The sequence below is a fragment of the Fundulus heteroclitus genome, chromosome 13 (assembly GCF_011125445.2).
Source record: "Fundulus heteroclitus isolate FHET01 chromosome 13, MU-UCD_Fhet_4.1, whole genome shotgun sequence".
Lineage (NCBI taxonomy): Eukaryota > Metazoa > Chordata > Actinopteri > Cyprinodontiformes > Fundulidae > Fundulus > Fundulus heteroclitus.
Genome location: NC_046373.1, coordinates 37,976,888 through 37,996,917, shown reverse-complemented (window position 1 = coordinate 37,996,917; position 20,030 = coordinate 37,976,888). Strand labels below are relative to the sequence as shown.

Here is a 20,030-nt window from a genome sequence, read left to right as displayed (position 1 = left end):
ATAGAGACATTTACAAACCCATCATGTTTTTAATCAGTGCTGCAGACTCCACCAAGCAGTCTTTGACCACCTCACCATCACAGGACGGCTCACCATATCCTGCAGGTCAGTGGTAGTACCAGAGAATTATGAGGGGGGGGCGAAAATATTAATATTTCAGTAATACTGTATAAATAAAATGACATCTGTGTCTTATTTTCAATAAAACTGTGTCTTTGTTTAATTTGTTTATGTAATAATACACATATTGTTCAGACAAATAAAGGAATTTATAAATCTGTGATAGTTTTTTGTCTTTGTGATCAATTGCTGATTTATTTCTTTTTATTATTCTACCTTTAAACAAGCCAGAGCTGAAGGTTTTGAATCAGGACAGAAAACCTAGCCGAGAACAGGGAGAATCACTTTTAAACTTACCGTAGATTTGTTAAATTTTCCCTTTGTATGTGGGCTGGAGGCATGGCGTGCTGCTGGCTTATTTTTTATTTATTTATTTATTTATTTGCTGCTGGCTTATTTAAAGAGACGTTCTGCAGAGGTGACGTCATCATTGCTCTGCACAAGGCTGCCCTGACTATCCTGGTGGACCTCAGAGAAGAAGATCCAACGATCGTGGACCTGGACATGAAGGTCGGGGCAGAGGCGGTGGGCGTGGCCAGTGGTCCCGTTCTGATATATGTGATAACTCTGGACAAATGGGACATTGGAAGAACGACTGCCCACAGGAACCGCAGCAGCCTGATGCCGGCAACTGACAAGTTAAAAATAATCTCAGTTAAAAGAAATTACAATATAGGATGCAGTTGGCTATCTTTAAAAAATATATATTGACAGAAATAACAGCTAAAGAGGAAGTTCAATCCAATTGTTGAGTTAAACATATTAATTAATAAAGTGAACCTTGAAGTGTTATCAGATTTTGAAATGTAAGCTTATTATTGGCTAAACTGTTGTGTATAAAAGAACATAAACTTTGAGAAAAGCAGTGTAACAAAAGCAGTGAGACCGTATTTATGACAGAATGAGTACGCAGGCATGATGGAGGCTGTGTGAATGAGGGGTCCCACTCCTGCACTCTGCAATCAAGACGATCGGCTGCACCTGTGATCCTCCAGCAGTACAATCAGCCTCATCCCATTCACCTGTTCTCCTGCCTTTATCTTCTGCAGTTCTCCAGTCAGTGCCAGATTATTTCAAAGCCACCATGTGAGTAGTTGTAGTTGTAGTTGTCATGATGGTGTCGCCTAGTTTGGAGTTTGCTGATGATTATGTGACACAAGTTTCCAGTATTAAATTTTCACAATATTCTAATTTTCTTAGATGCTGGATTGTGGGTTTTCAATCACTGTAGCCTTGAGTATCAAAATTATACAAATAAATCACTAAAGGTAATGAATATATTTAATACAACCTGCATGATATCCTGCAGATATCCTGTTACATTAATGTGAAGGTGCTTTGCAGACTTGTGTCAGCAGGTGGCGCAGTTTAACTGACATTCAAGCTGCTTAAAGTCAACTTGTTGCAGCAAAACTTTTGGATATTTCTCATGAATTAGATATAGAATTGGGAATAAATGTGTCTCTGAGTGGCTGCTGCTTCTGACACCGAGCAACAAAGTACAATTTAAAATGATTTGCTTAACTTAATGTTACAATTCAATTCAGTTGCTTTTTATAGGACAAAAGTCCCCTGAAGCCAGTGTACACAGTAAACCAGACTTTTTCAGATCCATGTGTGTTCATAGTGTGCAGGAAGTGGTGAGCTGGAGCTCCAGCAGCTCAACGTCCAGCGTGACACCCAGAAACCCTCCTGAGTCTTCAGGTCCATGCAGTGTGACCCTGACCAGATCCACCGTCAGTCAGCTGCTCTGACCCCCATGCTGGGTCACAAGGTTACACGCTGTGTGGGACTTCCTGAAAACACAGAGGTAGTTCCACTTCCAGCTCCAACATCCCCTAACATCAACGTTTTAGTTTCTTTGAGAGAAAGAGGGCAGAGCTGCTAAGTATTCAGAGAGAAGCGGCTCCAGGACATGTCATAATGTCTGCAGCAAGACCAGACCTGTAAACTTTTAACAAAAGTTAAGAGTGAGATTATGTTAGTTTTCACTGGTTGTTAGTTTTATCTACTTCCAGACATGGAAGTAGATATTTATTACCTTTGTTAAGAAGTGAAAGAGAAGTGTTAACACATTATTGTTCAGTTAGTGGGTTAAAACAGAGAAAAACACAACTGTTCACATGGACAGATATTACAGAATAAAGTCATAAAGTAGTTTTAAATTGTTGATGGTATTATTACACTCCTTTTTAAAGAATGGAGAACTGCTGTTTTTATTTTATTAAAGATTCTCATTCATGCTGAAAGCCCCAAGGCTCCATGCTTGGCCTCTTCCTCTTCTCTCTTTACTCCGTCCCTCAGGAGTCAGTTATAATAAACCAGCGTTTAGCCTTCTGTTTAGGCAGAAGACAGTCAGACTTTTATGACACTAAAAAGGAAAATAGTTGCTCTAAACATAAACTTCTCTAAAGTTTATGTTGTCTTTAACATCAGTGTTGACCTTAAAGTCAGAATCTGACACTGACTGCTACAGACCTGAGAGTAAGACTAGAGGATAATTTTAACTTTAACGCACATTTAAAATCTGTGGAAATAAGACATTTCTCCAGTTTTAGCAGCAATTCATTGGCTACTGGTTCACCTTCAGATTGATTTTAAAATTATTTTATTGTTTTTTAAATGTCTTCATGGCCTTTCTTTCCAGTATGTGTCAGACCTCCTTCATCTGCACGCTCCCTCTCGTTTGCTGAGGTCTGCAGATCAGTTTTTAATAGTTATCCGAAAAACAAAGAGTACAAAGAGGTAACCGCGCTTTCTCTGTCGTTGCACAAAACTCTGGAGTCAAGTAGCTTTACATATCAGGCAGGTCATTTCACTTTCTGGGTTTAATGTTCTCTTAAAACCCAGTTTGAAATGTTAGCTTTTTGATGATTTAATTGTTTGTTTTCGTGGATCTGCTTTTTATTTTACATTTTGCTGGCTTTATTTTTTATTCTGTTTTGAATGACTAGGTTTTAGATTGTATAAATAATGCTGAGTTGAGAATATTATTAGTTTTTAAAAAGAGGAAAATATGGTTGCTTTGCAAACAGAAGTTGTTAACCACCATAACACAATCTTTTTTTCTGATATTAATTAACGGGGGGGTCGTGGCCTAGTGGTTAGAGCAGCGCGCTTGCACTCAGAGAAGGATGCAAGTACCTGGTTCAAACCCCAGTGCATGCACTCTGGGTCCCTGAGCAAGACCCTTAACCCCAGAACGCTCCCCGGGCGCCACACATGGCAGCCCACTGCTCCCCAAGGGTGATGGGTTAAAAGCAGAGAACACATTTCAATTCAATTCAATTCAATTTTATTTATATAGCGCCAAATCATGAAACATGTCATCTCAAGGCACTTTACAAAGTCAAGTTCAATCATATTATACAGATTGGGTCAGATTATACAGATTGGTCAAAAATTTCCTATATAAGGAAACCAGTTGATTGCATCAAAGTCCCGACAAGCAGCATTCACTCCTGGGGAACCGTAGAGCCACAGGGAGAGTCATCTGCATTGTACATGGCTTTGCTGCAATCCCTCATACTGAGCAAGCATGAAGCGACAGTGGGAAGAAAAACCACCCATTAACGGGAAAAAAAACCTCCGGCAGAACCGGGCTCAGTATGAACGGTCATCTGCCTCGACCGACTGGGGTTACAGAAGACAGAACAGAGACACAACAAGAGAAACAAAAAAGCACAGAAGCACACATTGATCCAGTAATCTGTTCTACACTAGATGGTAGTAGCAGGTGAGTCGTCTTCTCTGGATGATGTCAAAGTTAACAGAACGCCAGACCAGGTGTACCTACTATGAAGAGAAAAGAGAGAGAACAGAAAGTTAAAGCAGAAATGACAACACATAATGCATAATTGAAGAACAGTAGAACTCAATATAGTGAGAAAATTAGATCCTGATATACTCCAGTAACCTAAGCCTATAGCAGTAAAACTATAAAGGTAGCTGAGAGTAACATGAGTCACTAGTTATAATTTTTGTCAAAAAGAAAAGTTTTAAGCCTAGTCTTAAAAGTAGACAGGGTGTCTGCCTCACGGACCAAAACTGGGAGTTGGTTCCACAGGAGAGGAGCCTGATAGCTAAAGGATCTGCCTCCCATTCTACTTTTAGAGACTCTAGGAACCACCAGCAGACCTGCAGTCTGAGAGCGAAGTGCTCTGTTAGGAACACACGGGGTAATCAGAGCTCTGATATATGATGGAGCTTGATTATTAAGGGCTTTATACGTTAGAAGAAGAATTTTAAATTCTATTCTTGATTTAACAGGAAGCCAATGAAGGGAAGCTAAAATTGGAGAAATATGATCCCTCTTGTTGATTTTCATCAGAACTCTTGCTGCAGCATTTTGGATCAGCTGAAGGCTTTGAACTGCATTTTGTGGACTTCCTGATAGTAAAGAATTACAATAGTCCAGCCTTGAAGTAACAAATGCATGGACCAGTTTTTCAGCATCACTCCTGGACAGAATGTTTCTAATTTTGGCGATATTCCGGAGGTGAAAAAAGGAAACTCTGGAAACCTGTTTAATATGGGATTTAAATGACATGTCTTGGTCAAAAATAACACCAAGATTTTTTACTTTATTACCAGAGGCCAGGTTAATGCCACCCAGATTAAGTGATTGGTTAAGAAGTTTATTTTTTGAGGACTCTGGCCCAAAGATTAAAACTTCGGTCTTGTCAGAATTTAGATGCAGGAAATTTAAAGTCATCCAGCTTTTGATGTCATCAAGACATGACTGCAGTCGAAGTAATTGATTGGATTCATCAGGATTTATGGATAAATATAGCTGAGTATCATCAGCATAACAGTGGAAATTAATCCCATGCTGTCTGATAATTTTGCCAATTGGAAGCATATATATAGTAAAGAGAATTGGTCCAAGGACTGAACCCTGTGGTACTCCACAGGTGACCCTAGAGTTTGAGGAAGATTTATTATTAACATGAACAAATTGGAATCTGTCTGACAGATAAGATTTAAACCAGCCTAATGCTTTCCCCTTAATCCCTACAGTATGTTCAAGTCTTTGTAGGAGAATATTGTGATCAACTGTATCAAATGCAGCACTGAGATCTAACAGGACAAGTATAGACACAAGTCCATTATCTGAGGCCATGAGAATATCATTAGTGACCTTCACCAGAGCTGTTTCAGTGCTATGATGAGCTCTGAAGCCTGACTGAAACTCCTCAAGTAGGTCATTACTTTGTAAATGTTCACAAAGTTGATTAGCAACTACTTTCTCAAGAATTTTAGATAAGAAAAGAAGATTAGATATAGGTCTGTAATTTACTAACTCATCTTGATCAAGAGAAGGTTTCTTAAGTAAAGGTTTAATAACAGCTACTTTCAAAACCTGTGGTACATATCCATTTACTAAGGATAGATTAATCATGTCTAAAATAGTGCCACTGATCAAAGGGAATATCTCCTTAAACAACTTGGTTGGGATTGGGTCTAACATACAGGTAGAAGGTTTAGATGAAGCTAAAATTTTAGATAGCTCAGAAAGCTCTACTGCTTTTAAACAGTTCAGACACTGCGCAGGTTCTAAGGATTCCTCCAATGCTGCCTCACTTACTGAGGACGAGGTAATCATGTTTGGGAGGATGCCAATTATTTTATTTTTAATGGCATCAATTTTATTTATGAAGAATCCCATAAAATCATTACTACTAAGAGCTAAGGGAATGGATGGATCAACAGAGCTGTGGCTCTGGGTAAGTTTGGCAACTGTACTAAAGAGAAATCTAGGATTATTTTTATTCTCTTCAATTAATGATGAAAAATATGCTACTCTAACTCTGCGGAGGGTCTTGTTATACAACAATAGTCTGTCCCTCCAGATTAAGTAGGATTCCTCTTGGTGTGTAGAGCGCCATTTTCTCTCCAATTTCCTAACATTGTGCTTCAAGGAACGCAGCTCTGAATTAAACCAAGGAGCCAGCTTCCTGTGAATAATCACCTTCTTTTTCAAGGGAGCTACATTGTCTAATGCAGAACGCAATGAGGAAGTCAGATTGTTAGCAAAGGTATCGATTTGTGAATGGGAAGAAACAGCAATGCTGCCATCTACAGGGCATTTCTGCAATACTGAGGATATTAAGAAGGGGACAGACTCTTTAAGTTTTGATACAGCATTATCCGATAAAAATCTACTATAATGGAACCCTCTTTTGGGAGTGGAGAATTCAGTTAGATTAAACTCAAATGTTATTAAAAAATGATCAGACAGGACAGGGTTGTGAGAGAATACTGTTAATTCTTCACAATCAATGCCATATGTCAGAACAAGGTCTAAAGTATGGAGCCGAGAGTGCGTCGGTTCATGCACATTTTGAACAAAACCAATTGAATCTAGGATAGTTTTAAAGGCTACACTAAGGTTATCACATTCAGTGTCAACATGGATGTTAAAATCACCCACTATAATAACCTTATCAGTATTTAACACCAAATCAGATAAGAAATCTGACAACTCATCCAAAAACTGAGTGTAAGGGCCTGGTGGACGATACAAAACAACAAACAGAAGAGGTTTTATTGCTTTGCAGTTTGGATGAGGGAAACTGAGGGTTAAATGTTCAAAAGAACTGTAATTATTAGTTGGCCTGGGACTAATTAATAAATCAGACTGAAAGATAGTTGCCACTCCTCCTCCTCTTCCCACAGATCTGGGAATGTGGAAATTTGAATAACTGGAGGGGGTTGACTCATTTATACTAACGTAGTCCTCTTGTAGCCAGGTTTCTGTGAGACAAAACAAATCAATCTGATTATCAGAAATCAATTCATTAACTAACAAAGTCTTTGGAGGGAGAGACCTTATATTTAATAGACCACATTTTATTATTTTATTTTTAGGTTCAAGGTGAACCATATTGATTTTTATTAGGTTTTTATGATTTGTTCCTTTTAGACCAGTTTTTGATCTGTTAAGTTTTGGCCGTGGGAAAGACACCGTCTCAATAGGGTAATGGGTGGGTAACAGTACAGAAGCTGCAGAGAGGTGTGTTAAACTACGGCTCTGCTTCCTGGTCTGGACCCTGGGTTGTCAGCATTTAGGAGAACTAATAAATCCGGCCAGATTCCTAGAAAGAAGAGCTGCACCATCCAAAGTAGGATGGATGCCGTCTCTCCGGATCAGACCAGGTTTTCCCCAGAAAGTTCTCCAGTTATCAATGTAGCCCACGTCGTTTTCTGGACACCACCTAGACAACCAGCGGTTGAATGATGACATGCGGCTAAACATGTCATCACTGGTCAGATCAGGCAGGGGACCAGAGAAAATTACAGAGTCCGACATAGTTTTAGCAAACTCACAAACCGAAGCAACACCAACTTTGGTGACCTCTGATCGGCGTGACCGGGTGTCATTACCGCCAGCGTGAATAACAATTTTGCGGTATTTACGCTTATCCTTAGCCAGTAGTTTTAGGTAGGATTCTATGTCGCCTGTTCTGGCCCCTGGTAGGCATTTAACTATGGTCCCTGGTTTCTTTAGTGCCACATTTCTCATTATGGAGCTGCCAATAATTAAGGTCGGCTCCTCGGCGAGATTGTCGCTCAGAGGGGAAAATTTATTAGAAACGCAGATGGGTTGGTGGTGATCTGGGGTCTGTAATCTAGAGCTATGCTTCCTACGAACTGTCACCCAGCCAGTCTGGTTACCAGGCTGCTCGGGTGCTACTGCTTTAGGTTCGCTACGTGAAGTTACTCTATGCGGCTCCGCGCTAGCAAAAGAGCGGCTATCAGCTGGTTTTTCAACAGCACGGAGCCGGGTCTCCAATTCTGACACCCTCGCCTCCAAAGCTACAAAAACACTACATTTATTACATGTACCATCATCACTAAAGGAGGCAGAGGAATAACTGAACATCTGACACAGAGAGCAGCAGATAGGAGACTTAGTCAGAGCCGGAGAAGCCATTATGAGGCTAAGGCTTGGCTAGCGCTAGGCTAACGCTAGGCTAAAGCTAGGCTAACGCCCTATTATCACGCCAAAGAACAAACCGTGTGAAACACGAGGAGTTCCCAAACGTGATGAGCAGCCACAGACAATGTTTTAAAAGTGCTTATGTTTGGAAACAGATGTTACAGCAAAGAGGTTTAAAGATAAAAAGCGAGAGAGCCTGGAGCAAAGCTCCGTCGTTCACACAGCAACAACAGGAAGTGACGCAATACGCCTTACCGCAAACATTTCATTGCATTGTACTTGTGACAGTGCAATGACAATAGAGTTGAATTCTATTCTAATAAGAAAATATTATAGTTGGTAAAAGGCACAATCTTGATTATCAGGTTCATGCTGCGTCTTTACGCTGATCCAGCTGCTGATGTTTCCCTCTTTTCAGCTTTATAAGATAAGATAAGATAAGATATAATCATCATCATCACCTTTCACAGCGACAGGTTTCTCATCTCAGTCTCCACCCTGACCAGATAAATCTCCTCTATGGCGCAGGGCGCTCTGGTGCGTAATTACCCAGCTGAAGACTGAGTTTGAAGTTGTTCTCCGAACATGTTTTGTTTGTGGTCAGAATAATGACTTTCTGCTTCGCTTTCAGCCCACTAATAATCTTAAAGGTGGAATCCTATAGGAAATATATCACTTTTTATGCATTGCAACCCCAGGATTGATGAGCATAGGTGCATCTTTTTAAGTTTTGCGCCTCACTGCTTCCTAAGTGACTGTAGAAAAAAAAACTAACTTGTTTTGGTAATGTCTGGTACCAACATAATTACACTTAATGCTACCAGATTGAGGCAGTGAGGTGGGTGGATTTTACCCCCATTGGTGCGCTGCGCACGAGGAATAAACAGTGGAAAAAATGGATAAACAAAAACTATAAAGGGCTTATTTAGAGGGAACAGGAGGAATTACAGGTCTGAGCTGAAGCCCCTGATGTTACGCATCCCTTGAAGTGACCCTGGAAAGTGACCTAAACTGGTTCTGTCGTTAAACAATATACAGGACTGTCTCAGAAAATTAGAATATTGTGATAAAGTTCTTTATTTTCTGTAATGCAATTAAAAAACATGAAATGTCATACATTCTGGATTCATTACAAATCAACTGAAATATTGCAAGCCATAATCAGCGATATTAAAACAATAAAATTCTTGCAATATTTCAGTTGATTTGTAATGAATCCAGAATGTATGACATTTCATGTTTTTTAATTGCATTACAGAAAATAAAGAACTTTATCACAATATTCTAATTTTCTGAGACAGTCGTGTAGCATGAAACACAACTACTAGCTCTCCTATTGACTTTAATTGGGTCATTGACGTATGTTGACTTCCTGTTTGCGTAAGGCGAAATTGAGTCACTTCCTTTTTTCTGTTGCTGCGGTGTGGATTGTGGTTTGGCGTTCCAGACTCTTTTATCTTTAATCTCTTTGTCTCTAATACATAAGTACATTTAAAACACATTATCTGTTGCTGTAAAAACTTTTGGGAACTCCTTGTGTCACGCAGTTTGATTTTCTCGGCGTGGTAAGAGGGCGTTTAGACCCTCAGCCCCAGAACGGCCCCCGGGGGCCACGCAGGGGCAGCCTTCTGCTCCCTGAGGCACGGGGTAGATGCAGAACTTTCATTGGATGCTGCAATGACACTAAAGATCTTTGTTGTGTCTTCTATGTGGCTTGTAGCTAAACTCCTAACAGGGTTTCTTCTCGTCATTCTTTCATTCATGCATAATTTATGAAGTCCTGTGGACACCTGAGCTGCTGGTCTCTGCAGCTCCTCCAGAGCCACCATGGTCCTCCTGCTTCTCTGATCAACAGTCGCTCAGTTCCATCCTGGATCTAAAAGGTGGGCAGACGGTTTTATTCTGCAGAACTGATCAGAAACAACCAAAAGTCCAGAAATGTTTTACAAAGTAAGATTTTATTCTTACAGGAATTCTGTAAAAATTGTTCAACATTGAAAACCTGAACCAGTAAATCCAAACAGCTTGAACAGCAAGGATGGCTCTGCAGCCGGGATTGTAAGGCACCGGGACCGTTTGGACCTGACGGGTCATGGCACCAGTCTGAACCAAAGCAGCTCTCAGTTCTACAGAACACAGACCCCTTAGGTTCCTAGACCTAATCTTAAAATATTCCACGCTTCAAACTCTAATTTTCAGATTTCCCAGTTGATCCAGCCAGAGGTCAGAACCAGCCTATTTTTCCTATTGAGCATGAAAAATATAAATTTAGGCTATTTTTGTCCTATAAGTAAAACTAACAGCATGGGTGTTGATGCACCGTCTGCAGTTTACTAGAAAATCTGTTCCAGGTTAGAACCGGAGCGCGTGTCCGGGTTTCAGAACCGCCTGCTCTGCTGACGAGCCTGGGTTCTGCTGAAATGTTGCCAGATTGACATTCTTTGCTCTAATAAACAGAATTATTCCCAAATGTGAGCAGCAGCAGCATATCCAGAAATGACGCTTATTTTAATGTTTTAAAGAGAAAATCAGTTTTGACTGTTATTTCTTTAAAGTAGAAACTGTCAGACACACAAGTTTCAGGGATCTGGAGAGAAGAAGCCTCAATAAATAAAACAAAATGGCGCAATATTAATTTTCAAAATAGTTGCTTTTGGTACTAAAAAACGTGTCGGGATTTAAATTTGCTTTGATTTTCTTTTCATGTTTGAAATAATAAAAAATGGCTGTGGTTTGTATTGTTACTCTGATGTAAACTAAGCTGATCTGATGTCTGAGACGCTGGACTCCCCACCGACCGCCGACCAATATTCCAGCTGCAGACGGCGGCTCTGACGTAGGAAATTAAATTTAAGCATCATGGATTCATGCTCTGGATGTCAGTAACAGATCGGGCCGAGCCCCACGCTGACACACGCGTAAGAAAACAAGACGTCGCTGTCAAGTTCTGCAATTTAACTTCAGCTTTAGCTCCAGTTTCCATGTTTTATAGATTTTATGCTTTAGGTTGATGTCTTTAACTTTATGAAGTTGCCTTTAATCCTTCCTTCCTGTCGTTGCTCGTCTGTGACATGGTTGCAACAGCAACTCGCTGCTAACGAATCGCACTTCAGCGATAAAAATGAATAAAGATGTGGGCCTTTAGTCTTACTGCCATTTTCAGGAATAGTGGTTAAATATTTTCCTTAAACCGTGCAGCCCTAATTCCCACCAGAGGACCTGGAATGTCGACCCGAATACAAAGAAGGCACCAATAGACTTATAATAATAATAATAATATAAAAATAAAACAAATAGATAAATGTATCTATTCAAATAATAAAATTAAATAGATTTAAATAATTATTTAAATCCAAATCAAGAACTGTTCAGAAAAAACCCCTGATCTGTATCTTTATTTCTGCTGCGTTCATATTAGACAATAAATAAAGAGTTAAATTTGATGAACTGGTTCCTGTGAAGCTCAGTGGGAACTAAAGGCAGAACCGGAGGTGCCAGACGGACCTGAACTCAGAACATCCCAGGAGCGTCACGCCTAGAGAGAGAAGCTTATTCTTACAAACTCAGATTTTTATCCGTGTCACTAAATCTGACAAGAAGGAAACAAAATTATTTAATATTAAATGTTTCTAAAACTATCTACATGTGGAAAAAAGACAAAAAAATTAATTCCACGTCGGTTCTTCTAGGCCTGAAGCGGAACCGCTGAGGCGGAACCGGCTGGCGCGGCCACGCCTCCTGTCCGTTAAACCACAGAACCAGTCGGACTGAAGCCGATAAAACAGGAATCCTGCTGGCCGATCGTTTTCACAGGAATCCTGCTGCAAACATTTTTCTGAAGGACCGCAGCGGCAGAGAACCCGACAGCCTGAAATCAACGCGGCACCAGAACTCCGGGCCGCACCGTCAGAACTTCTCTGCAGCTCGTATAAAGGACCAAAAAGAGAAATTAACTGCAAACTGGCTTTAGTTTGCCTGGAAGACCGGACTGGTGAGGCCTAATTCGGTTCTGATCCGAGGTCCCTCCGGGCGACCCGCTGGAGGTTCTGCAGCGGGCCTCCTGCCGGGTCAGAACACCAGGAAGCATCAGACATGCTGCTCTCTCTGTGCTTTAATCCCACTGAGACTCTGTGGGATGTTCTGGAGAGGATTCTCTCTGCGCTCTGAACCGGGTCCAGAACCCGAGGGAGATGGACGGAAATAAAGGCTGATTTATGATGCCGAGTAGAAACAACCCAGATGAACAGTTATTGTTTCAGCTGGTACTGGCGGGCCTGGCGGGCGGAGCACCACGACCCGTCTGTGGCCGGGCTTTGGTTCTGGCTGTGAAGAAGAACTCTGCTCTAATGTGAGGAACCAGGAACCCAGATGTTCCCCCAGACAGCCACACCATCAATCTAGAACCTGACGGGCCTGAACTAAAAAAGGCAGCATTTTACATTCTTTGTCAGATTTAAAGGAGCATCTGGTCCCCGGTTCTGGACGGGTCTCTGAGCTTTAAGGGTTTAATAAAGTCTTCTTCTTCATGTTTTTGCCGCAGCAGCTCCAGAAGCTGCAGGATTCAGACGACAACATCATCAGACGACCTGGAGTAAAAGTTCTCAGCCAGTTTCTCCATCCTCTTGTTGCAAGGAGCCGGTTGGCTCGGCCCACTTTGCAGCGAGCGAAATGTGACGCCTCCGTTCTGAACAGGAGCTCCGGGACCAAAGTCCACCTGATCTGCATGAGGCTCATTACCTGTCAGGTCCTGTTTGTACAGCTTTGGATGGAAGAACAGGTAATAAATGATCCTACAGACCAAGCCCAAGACGTAAACCGCCACCACGGCGCTGGCGATGATGGCCGCCTGCAGACAGGAGAGTTCGTGGTGAGGAGGATCTGAGCTCATCCTCCAGTACCACACGCCGCAGAGGACGGACACGTCCAGCAGCATGCAGGCGTGGTACGCCACCGACTGGTTCCTCGTCTTCCCATCCACCGCGTTGAACCAGTTAAAGTACCAGATGAGGCCCAGGGTGGCCCGGTACAGCCACTCCCCCGCCGGCGTCTCCATGAAGTCTGTGTTGGAGCGCCAGGCGAAGAAGAAGAACACCAGCCAGGAGCAGAAGAAGTGGGTGAAGATGAAGCAGGGCTCCACGGAGGCGAAGAGGGCCAGGGCCACGATGCGGGACGACAGCAGCAGCAGGTTCCAGAGGAAGTAGACGATGGACGAGACGGGCTTCTGGTTCTTCTTCTCTGGCAGGAAGGAGCGCAGGCAGCGGTGGTGGGTGGTGACGCAGAAGGCGACGGCCGACAGCGAGCCCAACATCTTCAGCACTGAGGAGGAAGAGAGACGACAGGAGACGGTCAACGTTCTGCTTCTTCTCAGCGCTTCACGTCTGCAGACCGACTGCTGCTGTCTGCGTTCACCTGAGGACCATCTGCACACCTGCAGCTGCACGCCTACAGCTGTAGGTGTGCAGCTGTAGGTGTTATGGTTATATGACAATAAAACATCAGATCCTCGGCTGCAGAAGCTGGCTCTTGGGACGTGGATTGTCACCTCTCTGGTGGGGAAGGAGCCTAAGCTCGTGCGCGAGGTTGAGAGGTTCCGACTAGAGATAGTAGGACTCACCTCGACTCACCGCTCTGGCTCCGGAACCAGTCTCCTTGAGAGGGGCTGGACATTCTTCCACTCTGGAGTTGCCCATGGTGAGAGGCGCCGAGCTGGGGTGGGCATACTTGTTGCCCCTCATCTCGGTGCCTGCACGTTGGGGTTCTCCCCGGTGAACGAGAGGGTGGCCTCCCTCCACATACGTGTGGGGGGACGGGTTCTGACTGTTGTTTGCGCTTATGCACCAAACAGCAGTTCAGATTATCCACCCTTTTTGGAGTCCCCAGGAGGGGTACTGGAGAGTGCCCCTCCTGGGGACTCCCTCGTTTTGCTGGGGGACTTCAACGCTCACGTGGGCAATGACAGTGGGACCTGGAGGGGCGTGGTTGGGAGGAATGGCCCACCTGATCTGAACTCGAGTGGTGTTTTGTTGTTGGACTTCTGTGCTCGTCATGGATTGTCCATCACAAACACCATGTTCAAGCATAAGGGTGTCCATATGTGCTCTTGGCACCAGGACACCCTAGGCCGCAGTTCAATGATCGACTTTGTTGTCGTTTCATCTGATCTGCGGACACTCGGGTGAAGAGAGGGGCAGAGCTCTCCACCGACCACTACCTGGTGGTGAGTTGGCTCCGATGGTGGGGGAGGAAGCCGGTCCGACCGGGCAGGCCCAAACGCACTGTGAGGGTTTGCTGGGAACGTCTGGCAGAGTCCCCTGTGAGGCGGAGCTTTAACTCCCACCTCCGGGAGAACTTTAAACACGTCCCGAGGGAGGCGGGGGACATTGAGTCTGAATGGACCATGTTCCACGCCTCTATTGTTGAGGCGGCTAGTCGGAGCTGTGGCCGCAAGGTTGTCGGTGCATGTCGCGGCGGCAACCCTCGAACCCGCTGGTGGACACCAGCGGTGAGGGAAGCCGTCAAGCTGAAGAAGGAGTCCTACCGGGCTTTTTTGGCCTGTGGGACTCCGGAAGCAGCTGATGTGTACCGGCAGTCGAAGCGGCGGGCGGCACGGCTGGTCGCCGAGGCAAAAACTCGGGCGTGGGAAGAGTTCGGAGAGGCCATGGAGAAAGACTTCCGTACGGCTTCGAAGCGATTCTGGTCCACTATCCGGCGTCTCAGGAGGGGGAAGCAGTGCAGTACCAACACTGTTTACAGTGGGGGTGGTGTGCTGCTGACCTCGACTCGGGACGTAGTGCGTTGGTGGGCGGAATACTTCGAAGACCTCCTTAATCCCACCAACACGTCTTCCATTGAGGAAGCAGAGCCTGAGGACTCTGGTTCGGGTTCTCCCATCTCTGGGGCTGAGGTTGTTAAAAAGCTCCTCGGTGGCAAGGCCCCGGGGGTGGATGAGATTCGCCCTGAGTACCTTAAGGCTCTGGATGTTGTGGGGCTGTGTTGGTTAACGCGGCTCTGCAACATTGCGTGGACATCGGGGGCAATTCCCCTGGATTGGCAGACTGGGGTGGTGGTCCCCCTATTTAAAAAGGGGGACCGGAGGGTGTGTTCCAACTACAGAGGGATCACACTCTTAAGCCTCCCTGGTAAGGTCTATTCTGGGGTTCTGGAAAGGAGGGTCCATCAAAACTGGGATTCAGGAAGAGCAGTGTGGTTTTGGTCCTGGCCGTGGAACACTGGACCAGCTCTATACCCTCAGCAGGATTCTTGAGGGGGCATGGGAGTTTGCCCAACCAGTCTACATGTGCTTTGTGGATCTGGAGAAGGCATTCGACCGTGTCCCCCGGGGGATCCTGTGGGGGGTACTCCGGGAGTATGGAGTACCGGACCCTTTAATAAGGGCTGTCAGGTCTCTGTACGACCGGTGTCAGAGTCTGGTCCGCATTGCCGGCAGTAAGTCGGACTCGTTTCCGGTGAGAGTTGGACTCCGCCAAGGTTGCCCTTTGTCACCGATTCTGTTCATAACTTTTATGGACAGAATTTCTAGGCGCAGCCAAGGTGTTGAGGGGATCCGTTTTGGTGGCCTTAGGATTGCGTCTCTGCTATTCGCGGATGACGTGGTCCTATTGGCTTCATCAGGGCGTGATCTACAGCTCTCACTGGAGCGGTTCGCAGCCGAGTGCGAAGCGGCCGGGATGAAAATCAGTGCCTCCAAATCCGAGACCATGGTCTTGAACCGGAAAAGGGTAGAGTGCCTTCTCCGGGTTGGGGAGGATGTGCTGCCCCTAGTGGAGGAGTTTAAGTATCTTGGGGTCTTGTTCACGAATGAGGGTAAGATGGAGCGGGAGATCGACAGGTGGATTGGTGCAGCGTCTGCTGTGAAGCGGGCGCTGTACCGATCCGTTGTGGTGAAGAGAGAGCTGAGCCAAAAGGCGAAGCTCTCGATTTACCGGTCGATCTACGTTCCTACCCTCATCTATGGTCACGAGCTTTGGGTCGTGACCGAAAGAACGAGATCCCGGATCCAAGCGGCTGAAATGAGTTTTCTCCGTAGTGTGTCTGGGCTCTCCCTTAGAGATAGGGTGAGGAGCTCAGTCATCCGGGGAGGACTCAGAGTAGAGCCGCTGCTCCTCCACGTCGAGAGGAGCCAGTTGAGGTGGCTCGGGCATCTGGTCAGGATGCCTCCTGGACGCCTCCCTGGTGAGGTGTTCCGGGCACGTCCCACCGGGAGGAGGCCCAGGGGAAGACCCAGGACACGCTGGAGGGACTATGTCTCTCTGCTGGGAACACCTTGGGATTCCTCCTGAGGAGCTGGCCAAGTGGCTGGAGAGAGGGACGTCTGGACCTCCCTACTGAAGCTGCTGCCCCCGCGACCCGACCCCGGATAAGCGGAAGAAGATGAACGGACGGACGGTCTTTAAGAGACGCTCCAGGTGTCCATCCATCGTTTTCTTATCCAAGCACAGCTTCTGGACTCAAAGGTTCAGGTTGGAGCAGAGAACTGTGGAGCATTTAGGTTATTAAAGTTATCCAGACCAGGGCAGCAGAGCCGGGAGGGAAACCCAGACAGGCCCAGCAGAAAGTTCTGGCTCTGACTCAGAATCATGCCAGAACCAGAGTCCAGACACAGCTGGACTCTGGTTCTGTTGTCCTTGTTCCGTCTGAGGAACCTCCATTCCTCTTTTTCTGTGGATCAATTTCTGAACCTTTTTATCAGCTGCTGTCGGATTCTTTGCTGTTGAGGTTCTTCTTCATTTTTGTTGTGATGCGTAACCTGGAGCAGCTGATTAAACATCTCTGAAAGAACGCTTCCACTACGCCCCAAAGCCCAGAGGAGCAGAAAAGGAGTTATTACTGCCGACGGCGAAGATTAGAAGAAATGCCAACCTGTGATGGGATCCGGCTTTCCTGTCCGCATGATGATGGAGAGCATGAGGACGATCTGAGGAGCGCTCTCTGAGAAGGTCTCGAAGAGCCGCAGCATGCTCAGGTCGTGGTTCAGGTACACGCCCGGATCTTCTCCGTCTTCAGAATATCCACAAGTTCCTCTACAGCATCTGCACAGGCTGGGAGAGCTCTCCAGGACGGCTGCGTGTCTGAAATAAAACCAGGAAGCAGCTGAATCACACGCTCCAGCACAGGCGTCCATAAACATCAGGCCTGCAGAACTGAGACAGGTTCTCCACCAGCGCCTGGAACCTGGTCCTGGTCGCTACGTTTCCTCTAGCAGGGACTTCCTGGATGATGCAACAGATGAAACATCTGATAGGCTGGAGACGTGACCGAGCGCCGCAGCACCTGATGAACCCGCAGCGGATGACAGGATGAGGAAAGAACCGTGAGAACGGCGAGTCATCGTTCCCACGGGTGATTTTCCTGTTTTTATTTATTAATCATTATTATTCTGCCGCTCAGCTACACTTAACTTTAACATGTTCTTCCAGGAATTTCCTGTTGCTGCTTTTAGCTTTGATCCTTTATACATTTTTACACTTTTTCCTCTCATTGAAACTCTTCTGAACCTACGACTGAAGCTGGAGACGCCATTCAAACTTTAAACATCTCAAAAGACATTTTATATCTCCTTTGTTTCTCATTTAATACCAACGTTCTGCTGACTGATCGGACCTTTGTCAGGACATGTCTGCGTTCCTGTGAAGCTTTTCTGACTGTTTTATAGCTTTAAACCCTCCGGCTTTAGTCTTTTACCTTCAGATTACTTCTGACCAACTTTTAACACGGTTTTCAGCTATTTTACTTCAGCTAAGCTGTTTCACAGGAACCAGAGTCTGTTTATCTTTAAACTTTTAAAACTGATTAACTTAGCCCAAAGTTATTCTTACCCCTGACAGGTTCAGGTTTAAAGTGATTCTTTAAATCTGATCAATAGAAGTAAAATGACAGGAAGCGTGTTAGAGCGCTGCGGTCCATGTCCCGGGCTGAAGATGAGGGTGATGGTAAGGAGGCCTGGAAAACTGACGCTAATAAACATTATTATTTATTATTTATGGATGAGAGTTTAGATCATTTTTCTCATCCTGTTGGTAAATTAAAAAATAGAAATGATTTTCCTGCAATGTCTTTTATCTTTTGAAATTTCACCGTTTCATTTCTATATAAAAACAAAACACAAAAAGAACTTTTTATCTTTACAGAATTAAAACTTTACAAAATAAGACAGATCAGTACTTTGCAGATTTGTCCCACGTGCAAAACTATCTGTATAACTGTATTTATTTAATGTTTGAATCTAAAATATGGAAACAAAAACATCCTTACATTTACGATCAGCTTTTTTTTTTTTACATGTAAAAACATTCAGAACTATAAAAATACATATTTTAAAGGTTCTAGATTTTTTAAAACATTTATTTTGTGCCATTTTTAATAATTCCCGTGTTTTAATAAAGGCATAAATAGAACAAACTAAAAGGTCTTTGCCTGTTTTTTAACTGTCCTCCATCTTTTTAACCAGAGCAGGATTTCCTGTCAGGGAAGCGATTCACAGAAACGGGCAGCAAAGATAAACCATCCCAGCCTCTGATTGGACAAACCGACTGAAACTGGAGAGTCGGAGGAACTTTGGACTCACCTGATGTAGATCCCCAGCTGGAACAGGTGCAGCGTGCCCAGCCAGGTCTTTGCTTTATCTTCAACTTTGGTGTGAACCTCAAACTTGTCATATTTATACCACAGCCAGCTGTAGAGCTGGGCGAGCACCGAGGAGCCAATCAGGAGCACCAGCAGCACACCTAGGCACAGGTAGGCCCCCTCCTGATAAAGGTCCACAGCAGCCCAGACGTCCAGGACTATGTCCAGCAGAAAGAGAGGCAGACCTGCTGAGGTGAAGAGACAGTCCATCGGAGCGAACCTAAACATCCTGATAGCTCCAGGGCGCCTACATTACTGCAGCTGACGGCTTCTTAAGTACCAAAACCGAAAGAGCTGAAGTTCACCAGAAACTCCACCCACAGGGTGGGGAGGATCCCTTAAAGGGGAAGCTCCACCTCTGCTGAGCGCCAGAAGAGCTGGAACACGTTCAGCGGCTGTAAAACATGAATGTAACAGAGAATTTCCTGCAGAGAGCCAATCAGAACACAGAGAGGTAAACAGGACCAGCAGGGAGGTCCACCATGAAGCTCCAGCAGGAGGAGCTGAGGAGGAGTTGAGGAGGAGCTGTGGAGGACCAGCAGAGGAACAAAGCTACATTAAACATGGACAGAAGCAGCAGAAATCCGTCCTTAAAGTGTCCCGACGTGTAAAAATACTGACAGCGATAAATAAACGTCTAACATCCAGGAAGCTGTTAGGTCTGCTGAGGCAGTTCAGTTCATGGAGGGAAATCACAGACAGAACCAAGAGACAAGCCTGCAGAACCAGAACTGTCCTGAGGTCTGAGGTAGCTGGCGGGGTTAGGGTTCTGGAGAACCCTGCTACTCCTCTCCAGAACTAAAGGGAGAGGAGTTCTAGTCCAGAACCAGAACTGGTTCTGGTGCCGCCGGGTGTTTTGAAGTCCTTAAAGCTCCCGGAGGTCCCTGGGAACAGATGGATGGAGGTAGAAAAGCCAGTCAGAACACGGGACCGATGTCCGACCCAGTCCCGGTTCTGTCTGGGAACATCAGCACCGGAGCAGAAGCTTCAGGAAAAACCGACCAGAACCAGACGGCACCATCTAGTGTTGAACAGAACTTTTATTTCCAGGCTGGTTCCCCGCAGAGAGGATGATGAACGCAGGACCTGAGCTTCACCTTAATGAGGAGGAAACTGAGGCTCCTCTGGACCTCAGTGGGAGAACCGGGTCAGAACGGATCAGAACGGGTCAGACTGGGTCAGACCGGGTCAGAACGGGTCAGATGGATCAGAACGGGTCAGACCGGGTCAGATGGATCAGACTGGGTCAGACCGGGTCAGACTGGGTCAGACCGGGTCAGACCGGGTCAGAACGGGTCAGAACGGGTCAGAACGAGTCAAACCG

The 20,030-nt window shown here is 45.1% G+C and overlaps 1 protein-coding gene and 1 long non-coding RNA gene across 2 annotated transcripts; one reads left to right on the top strand and one right to left on the bottom strand.

Moving 5' to 3' along the window:
* The first annotated feature begins 1,563 nt into the window (after nt 1-1,563).
* Nucleotides 1,564-10,153, top strand: LOC118565369. The gene is made up of 3 exons (XR_004932348.1): nt 1,564-1,930; nt 9,841-9,945; nt 10,033-10,153. It is a non-coding gene; the product is annotated as an uncharacterized LOC118565369 (long non-coding RNA).
* LOC105918879 (XK-related protein 8) lies at nt 10,002-19,975 on the bottom strand. Its single transcript, XM_012854047.3, has 3 exons — nt 18,648-19,975; nt 16,943-17,151; nt 10,002-13,378 (listed from the first exon to the last, which is right to left on the bottom strand). The coding sequence occupies exons 1-3, from the start codon at nt 18,932-18,934 to the stop codon at nt 12,624-12,626; spliced, it is 1,251 nt and encodes a 416-aa protein (XP_012709501.2). The 5' UTR covers nt 18,935-19,975; the 3' UTR covers nt 10,002-12,623.
* Between the last annotated feature and the right edge of the window lie 55 nt (nt 19,976-20,030).